At 38.0% G+C, this 19846-nt stretch overlaps 1 protein-coding gene across 1 annotated transcript in view; it reads right to left on the reverse strand.

The window, feature by feature from the left end:
- The window catches only part of CPNE8 (copine 8), a 292084-nt gene that overhangs the window by 104868 nt on the left and 167370 nt on the right, over window positions 1–19846 (reverse strand). Inside the window, exons 10-12 of the mRNA XM_063448068.1 lie at window positions 19699–19740; window positions 9464–9539; window positions 1325–1378 (exon numbers count right to left, since the gene is read on the reverse strand). Of these exons, the coding sequence (XP_063304138.1) occupies window positions 1325–1378; window positions 9464–9539; window positions 19699–19740 (172 nt within the window). The remainder of the gene's footprint in view (window positions 1–1324; window positions 1379–9463; window positions 9540–19698; window positions 19741–19846) is intronic.

Raw genomic sequence — 19846 nt, forward strand, 5'->3', positions numbered from 1 at the left:
TTTGGGGGTGCCTGAATTTAGTCATGCCTAGGGCAGCACAAATCCAAAATACACCACTGGTTTGTATATAAATATATATGTATGTGTGTGTATGTATGTATAAAGTGTACCATCTTCTGCACTGCTTGCTTGGTTGTTTTTTCTCCCACCCCCCCTCACTCTGATCTTCAGAAAGATATGTATGGCCCCTCTGCAAGAATGTTGTCTATTTTCTATCAAAGCTCGTCATTAAAAAAATCTGTTAGTCCAATAAAAAAGGTATTACAAGATACAAATTGTATCTGTTTTTCATCTACATCACTGAAACTGAAGTTACAAGTAAAAGGAGATTCATTTTGGACAAGTAATAGAGAACTCACACAGGCTCATGTAACAGCTCCGGAGTATTTAGATAATATCAGAGAAAATTGAGGTGAGGTAAACCAGTGTCTCTCTCTGCTTTTTCCAGATCAGTGTGTGAGCACTGGGCTGCTTGAGGGAGACTGGCAGCCTTCACAGGGGAAGAAAACTAAAACTGATATATTGCTGTCTGTCTATCAGTTTTTGAAATAGATATCTATATATGTCCTCTAGATGAAACAGAATGGCAGGACAATTCATCTTAAGCATCGGCCTCTCCACTTGGCACAAAGGCTAGTTTGCAGATTCTACATTTCACACACATTCTACACTATATTAATATAGTATAATGGTAAAGATATAATTCTATACGCGTGTTGGACATACAAAAACATTGTTTGTATTACACATACACATTATATATACACATTATTAATAAATTGGTATAGCTAATTTGTTTCTGTAAAAGACTGTATGTCTTTTATTTTGTTACTTCAACTTAACAGCAATGCAGTTAAAAATATATATTTACTGGAGGGATTTCCTCTGAAAAAAACGCTGTTTAAAATAGGAACACAGACTATCTTCAGGCTTTCCCCCAACATTTGAGAGTTCAGAAATATATTAGGCAATTTGGATGAAGTACAATTGCACATCCATAACAGGCTTCAAGCCATTGTAGGGAATATAATAATTATGGAATTTACAGCTGTACCACATTCAAAGTTTAATGACACGGTTGTCCTTTCAATTACCATGATAATAGAATTTGTTTTTATATTTTTGTCATGCCATTAATGATATGAATTGCAAAACACAAACTGGCACAATACCATATTCTGAATCTGTTCGATTTAGAACTAAAGTAAAAATCAACACAGGATCTGACTTTACAATGTATACACATTCTGTGTGCAAGATCCTGTTCGCACATGTAGGAGTAAAGTAATCCAAATTTTCATAGCAAAATTTGACTATAACTTACAGTGCCAGAGTTCAGATATTTTTTCTTTTTCCCTTTCTTCTTTGGGTTTATTACCTAAAATAAAAATTATGCATCAATTATTAGAAATGGCAACAGTCTGATGCATGGCTATAGTTTCATATTTAAAAACTGTATTAATTAGATTTAATAAAAAAGTTGCTTTGATTGTTATATTTGTTTGCTAACTAATATGTTAAAGAATATTTACTTTTAAAGGTTTGACAAACTAAATATGCATACATTAACAATTTAGTAACCATACAGACAGGGCCGGCACTACCATAAAGCGGTTCTGACGGCTGCCTTAGGGCGCCCCCGCCTTGGTGGCGCAATGTCAGACTGACCGACAGGAGGGAAACGCACTGGGCTCCTCTCCAGTCGGTTACTTCTTGTAGCATGGCCGAGCGCAACCCAGACCTTACCCCAGGAACCAGATTGAACAGATCTAAGTAATTGTGACTGTCTGTGTATGCATGTATGTATGTTTGTATGTCTCTGTATGCATGTATGTAACTGAATGTATGTTTGTCTTTGTATGCCTGTATGTAACTGTATGCCTTTATGTCTCTCTACATCCCTCACATTTTTGTAAATATTTTTATATATCTTTTCATGTGACAACACTAAAGAAATTACACTCTGCTACAATGTAAAATAGTAAGTGTACAGTGTATAACAGTGTAAATTTGCTGTCCCCTCAAAATAACTCAACACACAGCCATTAATGTCTAAACCGTTGGCAACAAAGGTGAGTACATAAGTGGAAATGTCCAAATAGGGACTAATTAGCCATTTTTCCTCAATAGTGTTACAAGGTCTCAGGTGTGAATGGGGAGCAGCAGGGGCGTACTAGCCGCGAGGCAAACAAGGCATTTGCCTTGGGCGGCATTTTCCAGGGGACGGCAAAAAAAGCCGCCCCCAAACGCCCAGGGCAAATGTCTTGTTAGCCTTGCGGCTAACAGACATGCTGGATGGGCTGGCTGTTAGGCGCGGGTGGCAATGGCGAGGGAGCACTTTCCCCTGAGCTCTCTGCTCAGCTCACTTGCGCGCATGACGTCATATTCTGGCTTCGCCTCCCAGCCTCACTCTGCGGGCGGCGCGCGAGGGAGCTGAGCAGCTGGCTCAGGGGAAAGTGCTCCCTCGCCAGTGCCGCCCGCGCCTAACAGCCAGCCCAGCAGCCCGACCGACAGCCCCAGGAAGAGGGAGAACCCCCCACCCTCCCCCAGCATTCCTAAAGGTAAGGAGGCTGGGGGGGTTGTTAAATAAATAAAATAAAAAAAGTGAGTGTTAATGTGAGTGAGTGTGTTTGTCTGCTAGTGTGTCTCTTAGTGTGTGTGCGTGCGTCTCTTAGTGTGTGTGCGTGCGTCTCTTAGTGTGTGTGCGTGCGTCTCTTAGTGTGTGTGCGTGCGTCTCTTAGTGTGTGTGCGTGCGTCTCTTAGTGTGTGTGCGTGCGTCTCTTAGTGTGTGTGCGTGCGTCTCTTAGTGTGTGTGCGTGCGTCTCTTAGTGTGTGTGCGTGCGTCTCTTAGTGTGTGTGCGTGCGTCTCTTAGTGTGTGTGCGTGCGTCTCTTAGTGTGTGTGCGTGCGTCTCTTAGTGTGTGTGCGTGCGTCTCTTAGTGTGTGTGCGTGCGTCTCTTAGTGTGTGTGCGTGCGTCTCTTAGTGTGTGTGCGTGCGTCTCTTAGTGTGTGTGCGCGTGCGTCTCTTAGTGTGTGTGCGCGTGCGTCTCTTAGTGTGTGCGTCTCTTAGTGTGTGCGTCTCTTAGTGTGTGCGTCTCTTAGTGTGCGTCTCTTAGTGTGTGCGTCTCTTAGTGTGTGCGTCTCTTAGTGTGTGCGTCTCTTAGTGTGTGCGTCTCTTAGTGTGTGCGTCTCTTAGTGTGTGCGTCTCTTAGTGTGTGCGTCTCTTAGTGTGTGCGTCTCTTAGTGTGTGCGTCTCTTAGTGTGTGCGTCTCTTAGTGTCTGAGTCTGTCTGTGTCTGAGTCTGTCTGTGTCTGTCTGTCTGAGTCTGTCTGTGTCTGTCTGTCTGTGTCTGTCTGTGTCTGTCTGTCTGTCTGTCTGTCTGTGTCTGTCTGTCTGTGTCTGTCTGTCTGTCTGTGTCTGTCTGTCTGTCTGTGTCTGTCTGTCTGTCTGTGTCTGTGTCTGTCTGTCTGTCTGTCTGTGTCTGTCTGTCTGTGTCTGTCTGTCTGTGTCTGTCTGTCTGTGTCTGTCTGTCTGTGTCTGTCTGTCTGTGTCTGTCTGTCTGTGTCTGTCTGTCTGTGTCTGTCTGTGTCTGTCTGTCTGTGTCTGTCTGTCTGTGTCTGTCTGTGTCTGTGTCTGTCTGTGTCTGTGTCTGTCTCTGTCTGTCTGTCTGTGTCTGTCTGTCAGTGTCTGTCTGTCAGTGTCTGTCTGTTAGTGTCTGTCTGTTAGTGTCTGTCTGTTAGTGTCTGTCTGTTAGTGTCTGTCTGTTAGTGTCTGTCTGTTAGTGTCTGTCTGTTAGTGTGTCTGTCTGTTAGTGTGTGTGTCTGTTAGTGTGTGTGTCTGTTAGTGTGTGTGTCTGTTAGTGTGTGTGTCTGTTAGTGTGTGTGTCTGTCTGTAAGTGTGTGTGTCTGTAAGTGTGTGTGTGTCTGTCTGTCTGTAAGTGTGTGTCTGTAAGTGTGTGTGTCTGTCTGTCAGTGTGTGTTTGCCTGTTAGTGTGTGTATGTTAGTGAGTGTGAGTGTGTTTGCCTGTTAGTGAATGAGTGTCTGTTAGTGAGTATTGGTTTCTGTCAGTGCATGTGTGTGTGTGTGTGTGTGTGTATTTAGAATGCGGGGCAGGGTGGAAGGGTCGGGGGGGTGGCGCGTGGAAGGGTTGGGGGGGATGGGGGGGGGGCGCCTGAGTTTTGTCCTGCCTAGGGCAGCACAAAACCAGGATACACCACTGGGGAGCAGGTGTGTTAAATTTTGTGTAATCGCTCTCACACTCTCTCATACTGGTTACTGGAAGTTCAACATGGCACCTCATAGTAAAGAACTCTCTGAGGATCTGAAAAAAATAATTGTTGCTCTATATAAAGATGGCATAGGCTATATGAAGATTGCCAAGACCCTGAAACTGAGCTGCAGCATGGTGGGCAAGACCATACAGTGGTTTCACAGGACAGGTTCCACTCAGAACAGGCCACGCCATGGTTGACCAAAGAAGTTGAGTGCACGTGCTCAACGTCATATCCAGAAGTTGTCTTTGGGAAATAGACGTATGAGTGCTGCCAGCATTGCTCCAGAGGTTGAAGGGGTGGGAGGTCAGCCTGTCAGTGCTCAGACAATACGCTGCACACTGCATCAAATTGGTCTGCATGGATGATGCACAAGAAAGCAGACTAAGGACATGGATTACTGTCAAGCGTGTGCGGCGGCAACCAGGTAAGGAGTACAAAGACAAGTGTGTCTTGCCTACAGTCAAACATGGTGGTGGGAGAGTCATGGTCTGGGTCTGCATGAGTGCTGCCGGCACTGGGAAGCTATAGTTCATTGAGGGAACCATGAATGCCAACATGTAGTGTGACATACTGAAGCAGAGCATGATCCCTCTCCTTCAGAGACTGGGCCGCAGGGCAGTATTCCAGTATGATAACGACCCCAAACATACCTTAAAGACGACCACTGCCTTGCTAAAGAAGCTGAAGGTACAGGTGATTGACTGGCCAAGCATGTCTCAAGACCTAAACCCTAGTGAGTGCCCCTTCAATAGAAATTGACACTTTTTTTATAAATTGTTACAACCCTCGGCTGTCAATCCAGCAACCAGTCTTGCTAATCCTGATCTCTCTTCTATAAATTGTCTTTAGCTTGCAGCTTGGTGAGTGCTAAAACAGAGGAATACCATATTATAATCAAGGATTATTATTCAAAATTAACCAACTGAGGAGTCCTGTACTTGGTGACACCAGTCTTGGACATTGGAATTTTATTCTTGCATCCCATTTGGGTGTTGTGTGTTAATGGTTTTGTGTATTTTTTGTTTTTTCTTTGCTTTCTTTTATTTTTGTATGCAATACATTTGAACACAAAACTTCCCTGTGGGAGTGATCATCTCTCCACACTTACCTTTAAGGTGAAACTCCAGCATTACAACTGTTACCATGTGAGTGCAGTCAGTGCTATTCCTTTTACCATTGGTTATACAGTATTATGCCATGTAATGTCCTCTGTTTTAGCACTCACCAAGCTGCAAGCTAAATACATCTGATACAGGAGGGATCAGGATTCCTCTAAGAATCCTAATGTGTTACACACTAGAGACAAGTTGATAAACTGGCTCTATTATTGTCAGGTCATAGGACTTGCAATTTTATTGTTTTACTCTGGCTTATCTGCACTATGCTGTCCCTTTCCTCTTCCCCTCTTTTAGTGTATTGACGTACCAAGATTAAGGGAAATTTATACCGTTTTAATTTTTTATTGCTCCACCCACTGTGCCTTTCATTTGTGTGAATTGTATGGGATGTTGAGATGTTAGAGTAAACCACTATTACACTGGATATCTTATTTGGTTATTAATAATTGCTCAGATTATAAAGCTGCAATGGAAAGTCTATGACAGCGACAGATTGTCAGCTTTTGTAAGCTATTTTTAGATATACCCCCAATGAAAAAATGCATAATTAAATGCATTGCATGTTTTCATTTTCGAGCTCTTGTCTGCTTCTTTTGCAAGTCCTCCTCTTCAAGCCCAGCGCAGACTTTCTGTTGCTGTCATAGACTTTCCAATGTACATCTTTTTTTTTTTTTTACAGTAAAAACAAAAAGGATGTGGAATATGCTGCCTGAAAAAGTGGTTTTATCAGAGTCTGTACAGGTGTTTAAACAGTAAATAGAAGCATACTTGCAAAAACAGAATATTCAATGATATGATCTTTAAAGTGTGGTATAAGAGCTTCTTGATTCAAGGATAAATCTGGCTGTCATTCTGGGGTCAAAAAGTATTTTTTTTTCTGTGTTTGTTGTAAAATTGGAAGTGCATCAAACTTTTTTTTTTTGCCTTCTTTTGGATCAACAGCAAAAACAGATGTGAGAAAAGCTGAACTTAATGAACACATGTCTATTTTCAGCCTATGTAACTATGTTACATAGTTATATAACTATGCTATTTTTTTCCTTGGGTAGTGGAGTATCTCTTTAAGTAAAATTCATGGGTCCTTAACTTGGTTAGCGGTTTGCTTGATTGAGGAAATGCATTCAGAATGGGGCAAGATTTATAACTTTGAATACGAAGAACTGCTTGCTTCTATGTTTATATGGCTGTGTTTAGATCGTTTGGTAAGGGGAAAAAAAAAGGAGATATGCTACTGCACATACCATTTACTGCTGATACACTATTAATATTCTGTTGGTCAAGAGCACTTTGTTTTAATGTATTACTTAGTCTTTGTTCCAAACTGAGTTTACAATGCACTTTAGATACTTTATTTAATGTGCTGTAAGTGTGTCCTGTTTTTGCTTCGTATGTAATGTGATTATATAGATGTCTGCCGTACTGTGAATATATGCAAATCTAGAACATTTACAATATGAGCAGGGCCTGCCTTAACACACGTTCCTATAAAGCTTATTTTTTTCAACTTTTTTCCAAAATGCTATTATTTTTGTTATTTCATAATCTTATAGTCAGTATGGCTGGGATAAGTTTTGCTATTATCACCCCCAGAAACCAATTATAAATATGAACTACATTGCATGGGCTTTGTACTTTCTCAAGTTTGCATTCTATGACTTTATTTACTTTACTTAAAGGAACACAATAGTTTCAGGAATACATGTTTGTATTCCTGAAACTGTAGTGCACAAATCGATATTTAGGTTCTGTGGAGACAAAAAGGTTAAAACTTAACTTTTCTCCCATGTATCAATGCATCTCCATGGGGAACGTTCAGCGCCTCCATACAGTCTGTTGAGATGCTGAACGCTAGTGCTGCACACTGTGCAGCAATGGACTAAGAAGCATCTCTAGTGATCATCTAAGTGACTGCCACTAAAGGTGTTACTAGGCACCAAACTACCTTTTTTTTTTTAAAAGGTAGTGATTGCAGTGCTAAGACGGCAGGGACATGCTATATATTCCAGAACCACTACATTAAGCTTTATGGTTCTGGTGATTATAGTGTCCCATTAAGGGTTTTTTACTGCCCCACACTAGAGATCCCCTAAGAATATTACCCACAATTGAAAAGTTACTATTGCTACATTCACATTATGCTATTTTAGTGCAAAGAAGTAGAGCAGCATATTGAATGCAGTAATGTGTAGAAATAAGGACTTTTACAAATAAAAAATGGATGGTAGGCTCAAATGACAAAAGATAAAATTAAAATAGCCAAGGGATGGATAATTTAAGATACCCCCTTACTAAAAAGCAAAACAAAAAAGAAACAAAACAAAAAAAACACCATTATTAAAGAGAAATGATCTCATATATTGAAGAAATAAAAAAAATATTGAAAATCACCCACAACTTGTCTCAACTCTGTGTTTTTTCTATGCCAACTGTCAAGTGCAAAAGGGTATAGAGCTTATACAATGATTGACAGGAAACTAAGATTTTTTTTTTCCCACAGTTGACAAATACATAGTTGGTTAAATATTATGGGTGTGGTGGTTCCCCTTTAAAGTGAACAATTGTGTATAGCCATATACAAAATACTTTAGGGCACAAAGTCCACTCCCCCCCCCCCCCCCAAAAAAAAATAAACTCAATAAATTCACACACATATTGACCGAACACTGGTCAAACTTTACGAACGCCTGCTTCCTTTTCCCGAACAGCCAGGAGAGAACTGTTCAGGAGTTTTGTTCCCACTAACTAGGGGAACAAATGCTGCTATGAGCCAGGGGGTACTGTTTGTGTATTTGTTCAGTTTCAAGACTTTCCAAAATAGACCAACCAAAACTAAAACCTAAGCTCATGGAACTATTTCTGGGCAGAAGCCTCGTGTGCGTTCGGTCGAATTAAGACATCCATAGAATTCCAAAACCCCATAGCTGTTCTGGGCTATCAGGGACTATAACATTTATGGGGATTGTATGTGTTTTGGGGTACTTTTTAAGTTTTAAGTTTTTTGCCCTACTGTAAGGGAAATAAATGATAATGTGGGATAATTAATGCTAGTTTTGACAGTGGAGTTGTTTTTAAGCTTTGATGCCCATTAATCCTTTTTAGCATGATATATGCTATAATTGTAATATGACATCATAACTTTTAAAATTGAGTTTAATTCCAAAATGCTAGAAAGGTCTAATTTTCTTGGTGTCAAAACAGATTGTCCTCTATATGGTGCAAATTGTAAATGATGTCGTTTATGGTGCAAGGAGGCCCCATGTCCTTGTCTACTTGCATATAGTTGCAGTTATTTTAAAACATAACTAACTACAGGCCTGCCCCCTTTCACACTGATGTCAGCTTATTCAGCAGTTCCACTCATCACATCTGATAAACTACTACGGGGAATGAACTACATACTTATGATGAAGAGAGGTTCATGGGATATGAGCAGATACCAATAAGAAGCGTCTTATTGCTGGAGCCTCTACTAGGCTTGGGAGTAGCTACCTGTTGATGTAATTTGCCTGTGGATATGTGGCAGAACGTTATAGGAGATAACCTTATGTATTTTCTTGCTTTCAATAATTGCTGATAGAGGGAAAGAATGAATAAACATAAATTATCCAATTCTGATATTTTTAAAAATATCAATGGAAGCTCTGAGCAATTAAATATATCTTAGACCATAATACAGCACTATGCTTTGCATTCTGAAATTTGATCAGGGGTTTTAAACATAAAAAATACAATATTTCTAACTTACATTTCCTGTGAGAAAAATGAATATTTTCTGTTACTAATAATGTATCCTTCTCTATATGATGAGTGCTATGAGATAACTCAGCTGTTTTATGTTTTTTTTTTTTTTTTTAATCATGGTTGGTCGTCATCAGGATAATGATATCTTCAGATGGAAATTTTGGTAACATTTGTAATATTCTGGCCCAATAAATATAAACTGATAAGTTAGGCGGAATATTTTAATCAAACAAAACCCTAAACACAAAACAGCATGGCAGAAGAGCACCAATAAAATATATATAAAATATATCAGCTAGAAATATACTTGCAGTAAGTTGATAGTACTCACCTCATAAACATTAAATTGAGACTGTCCTCTCGACAGCTCCCTGTAACTAGTTGTGAATTCACCGATGAAATCATGACTGTGGGGGGAAAAAAAAATATTCTATTAAAAATGTGTGTTTGTGTGCAAGGATGGAGAGAGAAAGAGCGGAAATTCTAGTGTGCATAGTATTTAACTTTGTCTTAAAACGTTTAAAACTAGAGTATAGTGTATGATGATTAATATTAATTATTTATTTCCAGGTAACATACTACACACTTGACCTCCAATTATATTCATACTACTCTTACAATATTCCCTTTGAATAGGTAATGCAAAGTGTGCCACACAGCAGAGGCCGCAAGATGAAAGAACCAAAAATAAATTATTTGGTGAAATGAGGACTATTCATAGCAATTAGGCATGGCTTCCTCTCTTCCCTCTAATTTAAAAAACCTTAATTAACTATTGTATTTTATTCATCAGACAGTGGAAAAGAACATTTAGACTCCTACAATATGTACTGTATGTTTCCAGAGGGATGCTAATTAGAATTTCCCTATGTTAAAACGAGCTGCAGAGACACTCATTAAGCAGTAAATGGACAATTTAGATATTTGGATATTTTTATGTTCACTAACTAGAATCCAACATAAGCATTTTATTATTTTGTGACAAACATATCCTCGTAACAATAGAGTTGATATAATAAAGCTAGTTGGACCTGAAAGATGGCAAAAACATTACATTTGTAATACAAGTTATTTTAGAACATTCTTCTTATTTTCTACATATTGACAATTAAGGCTTTTAAAACATAGAATATTATATAGGTTATACTTCTAAAATAGAATAGCAAAACAAAGACTTGCACTTAAGGACTTTAGAATACACAGAATGTCTGGTGCTTCTGCATGTTGCTAGCCAGAGAGTTAGCAGCATGCGGAGACAGAACCGCGCGTATTCACTAATGTCGAATATGTAGAGCACTGAACGCCGAATCGCGAAATTCAGGCTAAAATAGCCATCCCAAGGCAGTAATGTAAACACAGCCTTTGCGACTGAAAAAGCCAATCTACAGGGGATGGGAGCAGAGCGTGACGCAACGTAAGCGCACGTACCAGGAGGTGGAGCTCAGGCGGGGCAACGAAACGGCGAGAAAGATGCAGCCACAAGGGAACAGCGTCTAACTTATCGGGAATACACTGTTTTCGGTCACAAGGACCACGGGCAATCGGCTGGTAAATATATCTTGGATAATATTGATCCAGTGACCTTTATCCTGGGATTAGCAGAGTGAACTGCAAGTATAAAGAACTGTACTTACTATAATTGAACGGTTTGCTTTCATCTGACCCCATTTGATCTTATACTCATATAAAAACAAGATGGGATATTAAGCTAAAAGGGGTTAAAAAAAAATTGAATAAAGGTCTTTGTTAAAAAGAAAGATCAATTTCTTAAAAGACAAAAAAAGAGAAGAGAAAGAAAGGAAAAATCTTAAATCTTAAAGCTGTTTAATATTAGCACAAATGGCTATGCCGAAGATTCCCTCAAAAAATAAGGAGGTCAAAAAAAGATAATAAAAATGAAAAATATGCCTCTACCTTTTTTTCTCCACAAAATAAGTTTTTGTTTTTTTCACGAGGATATTAAAAAATATAGTAAATTGGGTATATGGTTGACATATAGGATAATGAGCACAAAGGTGGGGATAGGAAGAAGGTATACCTATGTGCTCAATTGGATATAATGTGAGAAAAAACATTTATATTATAATGCACAAGCTGGGAGTTAAGAAAATATATTTATAAATGTTGGGATCTCTTTAGAGAAGTAGCAACTTGATAATAAGAGTGTATAATAGATAATCGGAAAAGGCTGGTCCCGATCATTATATTTTAACATAAAATTTAGGTTTTTGGAAAAACACATATAAAAGGGTGCATATTAGATAATATAATAATGGGAAATTTGATAGGGGTAAGAAAGAGAGCTTATAATTTTGCACAGTACTAAGTTAATGTTGGTAGATATGCAAAATACCTATGTAATTATTTACTATATAAAGAGGGAAAAGGAAGGGTTATGAGGGTACGAATAAGTAGATCCAATTGGTTTATGATTGATATGCATGATAATTGGCACATAGGTGGGGAAACGAATGAAGGTAAAATAATATGCCTAATCACTTAAAATGAGATATGTATATTATATTTCACGAGTTGGAATGGAAGAAATTTCAAGCATAAATGGTGGGATTTTGTAAGGGAAGTAGAATTACACGAGAAGAAAAAGGAAAGGGGTAAATAATTTAATAGAATGGTTATATAGATAATTTATTATAAGATTGTTGCACTATTTGGAGAAACAATGTATAATAGTATGGAAAGAATTGTCACTATATTCTAATATAAAAGTTAGATTTTGAATTAGCAATATACAAAAAGGTTTACACTAGATAAATGATAAAATAGGTATATGGAAAGGGGCAGGAATGAGTGCCTATAGTAGTAATAATTATGCACATTATTAAGATAAGGTTGGAATTTATGTAAATACTTTTTTTTGTTGTTGAATATTTTGTCCCGGGGCTTATATGATGAATATATAAATATATAAACCGGTATCGATTGCCCCCATGAGCTTCCACTTTAAGGTCAGGTACAGAACTTAGCCCTAGACAAGATGTGTGTGATTGATGTGGGAGGGAGGGCAGCAGAAATAGGGGTAACATGACAATGAATAAGATCTGAAGTGTATTTCATTAAATGTTCAGGGGTTAAATACCCCATATAAAAGAATTATGTTGAAGGAACTGCTCAAAAAAAAAAAAGGAATAGATATAGCGATGTTGCAAGAGACACACTGGAATAAAGTAGACAGGATCAGGTGGAAATACGAGGGTTATGAAATAATTTCACAAGCGTCCTTAAATAAGAAAAAAAAAAAAAGAGGGGTGGCTATAATTCTCTCGAAAAGAATAAATAAAGAAGTCATATATGAAGAAGTAGATATAGAGGGTTGGTATCAGATATTAATATGTAAGATGGATGAGAAAGTCTATACTCTGGTAAATATATACCTCCCAAATGTACTACCAACTAAATATTTTAAAATGATTATGGAAAAAGTAGATAAGGTTAAAATAGGTTTACTAGTAATCTCGGGAGATTTTAACTGTGTGCTAGATATAGACCTAGACAAAAAAACAAAAAATAACAAACCGATAACTAAACATTTGATAAATCAAGCCAGGATATTGAGAAACACACTTCAAGAAAACAACGTATTAGATATATGGAGGGTATATAACCCAGAGGAAAGAGAATATATGCATATTTCAAAAGTACATTCTTCTCTTTCTAGAATAGATTTTATTCTGGGTGAAGAAAAGCTGGTAGACCAAATAAAAGATATACAGATAGAAGAGAATATATGGTCAGACCATAGTTATATTATTTTTAATATAAAAGTTGATAAAAAAATATAGATCTAATACAACCTGGCATTTAGATGATAATATTCTGAACAATAAGATAGATCAAATAGAAATTGGGAAACTGATTCAATGGTATTTTAAAGAGAACAACTCGGAAGAACTTTCGGCAGCCACAATATGGTGTGCATTTAAAGCGGTCGTACGGGGGTATTTGATTAAACTCAAAAAAAAGATCCAGAGAGAAAGAGGTCAGACCAGAGAAAAATGATATATAGAATACCACTTGCTGGCTAGAAGAAATAAAAGGTTGCTAACTAATGATTCACTCAAACAACTTTCAGAAATTAAAACGAAAATAGAGAAAATAGAAAGAACGAATAGAAAAAAATATGGAGAGGATGAAAGTAAACTTCTATTATGACAATAATAAGATTAATAAATGCTAACTAAAAAACTTAAGAAAACAAACGGCAAGAATAGAATCAGCAGCATCAGAAAGGATTTATTATTATACAAAAAAAACGAAAGTATAGTCAAAGCTTTTCAAATATATTATGAAGAGCTGTATACTATACCAAATCACCCAAAAGAGATAAGATAAAAGAATATTTGAGGGAAATAAATTATCCAAAGCTTTCAGAGTAACAAAAAAAAAAAAAAAATACTAAATGCTCCCCTCCAAAAGATGGAATTTACAGCTGTCATTAAGAAACTGGTGAGATATAAAACCCCCGGTCCCGATGGTCTGACTAAGATTTTATGAAAAATATATGGATATATTTTATCAGAACACTTAACTAAAACAAATAATGAAATTTCATTGAAAGGTATAGGTCCTAAAGAATTATTATACGAAAATATAATCCCAATACACAAAAAAGATAAGGATCCTCAAGAACTAAAGAATTACCGTCCAATTTCACTTATTAATCTGAACTCCAAATTATTTTCATCTATACTGGCAGACAGGCTAAAAAGAATAGTTATGGATTTGGTAGTTAGAGATCAGATAGTGTTTGTCCCAACTAGACAAGCGAGTATCAATATAAGAAGAATGATTAACGTTCTGGATTGGGGTGATAGAACTCTGATTCCCCTCCTGACCCTGTCATTGGATGCAGAAAAGGCCTTTGGCAGGGTTGGGTGGGGATTTATGATGGGGGTTCTGAAGGCAATGGGCATAGATGGCTGGATGTTGACAGCGATAGGTTCTATTTATCAAAACCCGATGGCGAGAGTGGTGGGTATAGACTTATGCTCAGATTGGATTCCATTAAAAAAATGGCACCCGACATGGGTGCCAGTTGTCACCAATATTATATATCCTATCCATGGAAGCTCTTGCAATTAGAATTAGAGAGAACCATGATATCAGGGGGGTACCAACCCCTGAAAGAGATCTAAAAATTAGCATGTATGCTGATGACACTATTTTAACTCTTACAGATCCAATTAAATCAGTCAAAAATTTGATGAAAGAAATAGAAGCATACAGTAACATTTCAAATTATACGATAAACACAGAAAAAACTATAGTGATGTTTAAAAATTGTAAAAAAGAGTGGAAGAATGAATTTATAAAGAAATATGGTTTTACGGATGCTAATGGTAGCTTTGAATATCTGGGAGTATTAATATCGGATAATATAGAAAAAATGGTAGAGATTAATTTTACTAGGCTATTGAAATCCACTGGGATATCGTTAAAAAAATTGAATCATTTGTTTTTTAGTTGGATGGGAAGGATAAACATGAATGCGTATATAGCCCCAAGATGGACCTACCTCTTTAGAATGGTTTGTTTAAAAATTCCCGTACCATGGCTGGAGATAATACAAAGGCTAGTTAAGAATTTTATTTGGAAGGGGAAAAAGCCCTGGATTAGCTTAGACCAATTAACGAACACCATAGGGCAAGGAGGGGTAAACTTTCCAAATATTATAAGTCATTATGAAGCCACTATTATATACCATACCCAGTTATTGGGCAAAAAAGATTCTGAAAAAACTGGCTGGTTTGGACTAGAGACCCAATCATTGAATAGGAAGGAATTAATTAATAATCTTTGGCAACCCAAGAATACTGGGAAGGAAGTTAAAAATATAATTCTAAATCATTTATTTAATAATTGGTTTATGATAAGGAAAAAACTAAACATTTTGGGAAATATTTTCAGATTTATGGAGATAGAATTATTGGAGGCCTTAATGCCTGACCTAAAAATAGATTCCTGGAAAGATCGGAATATTTAAATCCTGGATGATATAATAATAAGAGACAAAATGAAAGATTTTTTAACTCTGTCTAAAGAATTTGGCCTTTCTCAAGGAGAGGCCTTCCGGTATTTAAGAATAAAGTCTTTTGTAGGGAAATCTCTTGCTAAGGGTAATACAACTATTAGTGGTCTTATAAAGCAAATTTTTGGAAGTGAAAGTCCCAGGAAAAATATGGCTAATTGCTATGCTTTGATAAGATCGGCTCCAAAAGATATAATGTCTAAACCAGTGGTAGTCAACCTTTTTTTACCTACCGCCCACTAATGCATCTTTTTGGTTGAAAAAATTTCCTTACCGCCCACCAGTTTTCGCGCAAATGCAGAATATTTTTAAGAAAGGAGGGTGTTTTAAAAAAAATAAATAAATGTACGTACATTTATCTTTTTATTTCTACTTAATGCAGGTTTATAAGGTTTTTAACTTTATAAAGTTTAATGAGAAAACAATAAAGTAAATTGAAATTACCTTTACTAGTGATTAATGAGAGCCTTGAGGTTGATGCTGCGAGACTAAATATTTGATATCTGGTTCGATTTTCGTAAGGAACAAACGAAGGTCTCTTTCAGTGATATTCAGACGACTTCTCTGTTTGCGCATAATATGATTTCTCATTTGTGCGTCAGCTCATCTCCTCTCCCTCCTCAATTCCCCTCCCCACCTTTTTTTCCCCTTTTTTCTATTTTTTAACCGTCCTTATAGCAATGCCCAGTAGGAAGGCTGAGCTAGGTAGCCCACTTACTATAGTCCACTATAACAGACAGGCACACATACAAGACACACACAAAGACACACACACAAAGACACACACACAAAGACACACACACAAAGACACACACACAAAGACACACACACAAAGACACACACAAAGACACACACACAAAGACACACATACAGACATACACACAAGACACACATACAGACACACATACGACACACACACACACACAAGACACACACACAAGACACACATACAGACACACTCAAAGACACAGACAGGCACACATACACGACACATACATACAAACAGACAGGCACACATACATGCACACACACATGCAAACACACACATAAGACATACATAGACACACACACACATGCAGACACACACACACATACAATGACACATACATACAAAGACAAGACACACACACACATATATACAGACAGACACACACACACACACACACAAGAGACACATACACACACACACAAGACACACATACGACACACACAGACATAGAAGACACACACACGACACACATACAGACACAGACAGGCACACATACCTACCTACAGACACACAAGACACACAAAGACACAGACAGGCAAACATACACACACACACACAAGACACATACATACAAACAGACAGGCACACATACAAACAGACACACACAGACATGCACACACACATGCAGACACACACATAAGACATACATAGACACACACACATGCAGACACACAAGACACACATACAATGACACATACATACAAAGACAAGACACACATACATACAGACACACACACACATATATATACAGACAGACACATGCACACACAAGACATACATACAAAGACACATACAGACAGACACACACACACACACAAGACATACACACACACAAGACATACACACACACAAGACATACCTACAAACACACACACACATTATATTTAAGTCACCCTCCTGTTTCCTACCTTTAAGGTGCAGGAGGGTGACTTTTGCTGGGGTCCAGTGGTGGCTCAGGTGGATGGGAGTCAGAGTTCCCACTCTGACTCCCTCTGCTTCCTCCCGCGCGGCTCTCAATTTTAGCTGGGAGGAGTGACCGGGGAATCACTTCCTCCCAGCTCTGATGTCATCACAGGGGGCCCGGTCGCGCTGTTAAAGCGCCCAGCGCTGACCGGGCCCCCTTACAATCCGCATCCATCGGGTGGCCCTGACAGCATGGGCCACCCGATGGACACTTTGGAAGGCGGCCCCGGCGGTTTGCCGCGCGGGCTGGGGCCGCAAATGGTCACGGCGGTACCCAGTCGCACGGGTACCGCCGGCTCGCGCCCGCCCGCCCGATCAACCTGGAAATCCCTACCGCCCACCTGGAATCCTGAAACGCCCACTAGTGGGCGGTAGGGACCAGGTTGACGACCCATGGTCTAAACAATTAAAAAGATGGGAAAATGAATGTAACTTAAAAATTGATTTCACGATCTGGGGCAATATGATGTTTAAGCTAAATAAAAATATTCATAATACGATATTGTTTGAGACGCATTATAAAATATGCTATCGTTGGTATTTAGTGCCAAGCAGACTAAACAGAATTGACCATAATGAGTCTGACATTTGTTGGAGATGTGGGAGTGAAATTGGAAGCTTTATCCATATTTGGTGGAGCTGTAAATTAATTAAGAAACTATGGGATAAGGTTTTCAGAAGATTATATGTTTGGGATAAAATTCTGATTCCAACTACGGCGCTTCTACATCTTCACTGGCCTGATTTACCTTTATACCAACAATTTTTGACTATACATTCTTTCATGGCAGTGAAGATATTGATAGCGAGAAGATGGAAAAAGTCTATGGTAATTGATTGTAAACATCGTGAGAAACAATGTCTCAGATAAAGAATGAGATAGGTATTTACAGGGGGAAAGATAATGTACAGAGATATGAGATGAGAAAAAAGTGTTTACAAATTTTAGAAGACTAGGAGTAGTTTATTAATTCACTTCGGATTTATGAAATGTTTAAAGAGTAAGAATTATATAATATACCCTACGTATGCTGCATCCTTATCCCACTTTGTATGTTCTAGAATGATGTATGTCAGAAGTAAGTGTAGAGACTGAATGTTAGATATTTATTGTGGTTTTTGTATTTACTCTTGTATGAGATATATGTAAATTATTTTTTGTCTAAAATCAAATAAAAATTCATACTAAAAAAAAAAAAAAAAAAATGATCAAGAGAGATCTGGGTCTTCTTTCCATTTTAAATAAAACAACTTTTATTGATAACTTTCAGTTAAAAAACGAAAAAATCAACCTTTCAGTTTTTTTTTTTTACATTTAATAAAATGTATATACACTATATGGACAAAAGTATTGAGACACCTGACCATTATACCAACAGTGACTTTTATGACATTGCATTCTAAATACGTAGACAATAATATGTAGTTGGTCCCCCTTTTCCAGCTATAACAGCTTCCCCTCTTCTGGGAAGACTTTCCACAAGAGCTTGGAGTATTTCTGTAGGATTCATATTGCCCATTCATCCAGTAGAGCATTTGTGAAGTCACGATGGATGAAAAGGCCTGGCTCATAATCTCCATTCTAGTTGATCCCAAAGGTGTTTGATAGGGTTGAGGTAAGGGCTCTACATGGGCAGTCAAGTTCTTCCACACCAAGCTCATCCAACCATGTCTTTATGGACTTTGTTCTGTGCACTGGGTCATAGTCATGCTGGAACAGAAACAAGCCTTCCACAAACTATTCTCACAAAGTTTGAGGCATAGCATTGTCCAAAATGTCTTGGAATGCTGAAGCAATAAGATTTTTACTCGACGTAAGGGGCCTAGTCCAACCCCTGAAAAACAGCCCTATATCATAACCCCCCTCCACCAAACTTCACAGTTGTCATCGAACTGTCAGGCAGATAACTTTCTCCTGGCATCCACCAAACCAGACTTGCCCATTAAACAAATAACATGTTGCCACTGCTCCAGAATTCAGTGGCGGCGTGCTTTACACCACTCAATCCAACACTTGGTGATGTGAGGCCTGCATGCTGCTGATGATTCTTTGAGGTTCCCGCCGCACAGTTTTTATGCACTTTTTTTTGCCAGTGGAAGTTTGGAACTCTTCAGCTATGGGATCAACGGAGTGTTGGCGACATTTACACACAATGCACTGGGTGACCTCGTTCTGTGACAATATATGGTCTTCTGCTTTGTGGCGGTGTTGCTGCCGTTACTAAACACTTCCACTTTCCAATAGTAACACTTACAGCTGACCGTGGAATATCTTACAGGGATGAAATTTCAGAAGCTGACCTTTTGCAAAGGTGGCATCCTATTACAGTACCACACTTAAATTCATTGAGATTTTCAGAAAAAAATACATTTCCAAAATGTTTGTAAATTCAGACTGCATGGCTGGCTGGATTTTAAACACCTGTGGCAATGGGTCATTGAAACACTTGAAGTCAATAATCAAGAGGCGTGTCCCTATACTTTTCTCTATATAGTAGGTTTTATTGTGTGAGACGAAACAAAATAAAACTCCATCTGGTTTATGCCTAGTCAAAATGAACTATCTAAAGAGTAAGACCTTGTGAAAAGTCTACCTTTTTCTTTATGTAGCCCCAAGACGATGTAAACATATATCCATGTGTGTATTCCTTCAATGTTTTTAGGGGTAAGATATACATAGATGAAGATACAAACATGCATACAAGTAAACTAGAGGTGTAGAAGTATTCCGACAACACACTATGCATTCATCAATCACACCAGCTCTACCTAATAAATGTTACTGTACCTTCCATCTCTGTCCCAGTCATAGACTTCTACTTTAATTGTCCTGCAAACAGAAAAACATGAAGATGTTATGTAAAGTATGACCAAAGGGGTTTCTTTTTTTTTTATTACAATGTACACTGACACCAATATTATAAGACAGTGCCAGT

The sequence above is a fragment of the Pelobates fuscus genome, chromosome 3 (genome assembly GCF_036172605.1).
Source record: "Pelobates fuscus isolate aPelFus1 chromosome 3, aPelFus1.pri, whole genome shotgun sequence".
Lineage (NCBI taxonomy): Eukaryota > Metazoa > Chordata > Amphibia > Anura > Pelobatidae > Pelobates > Pelobates fuscus.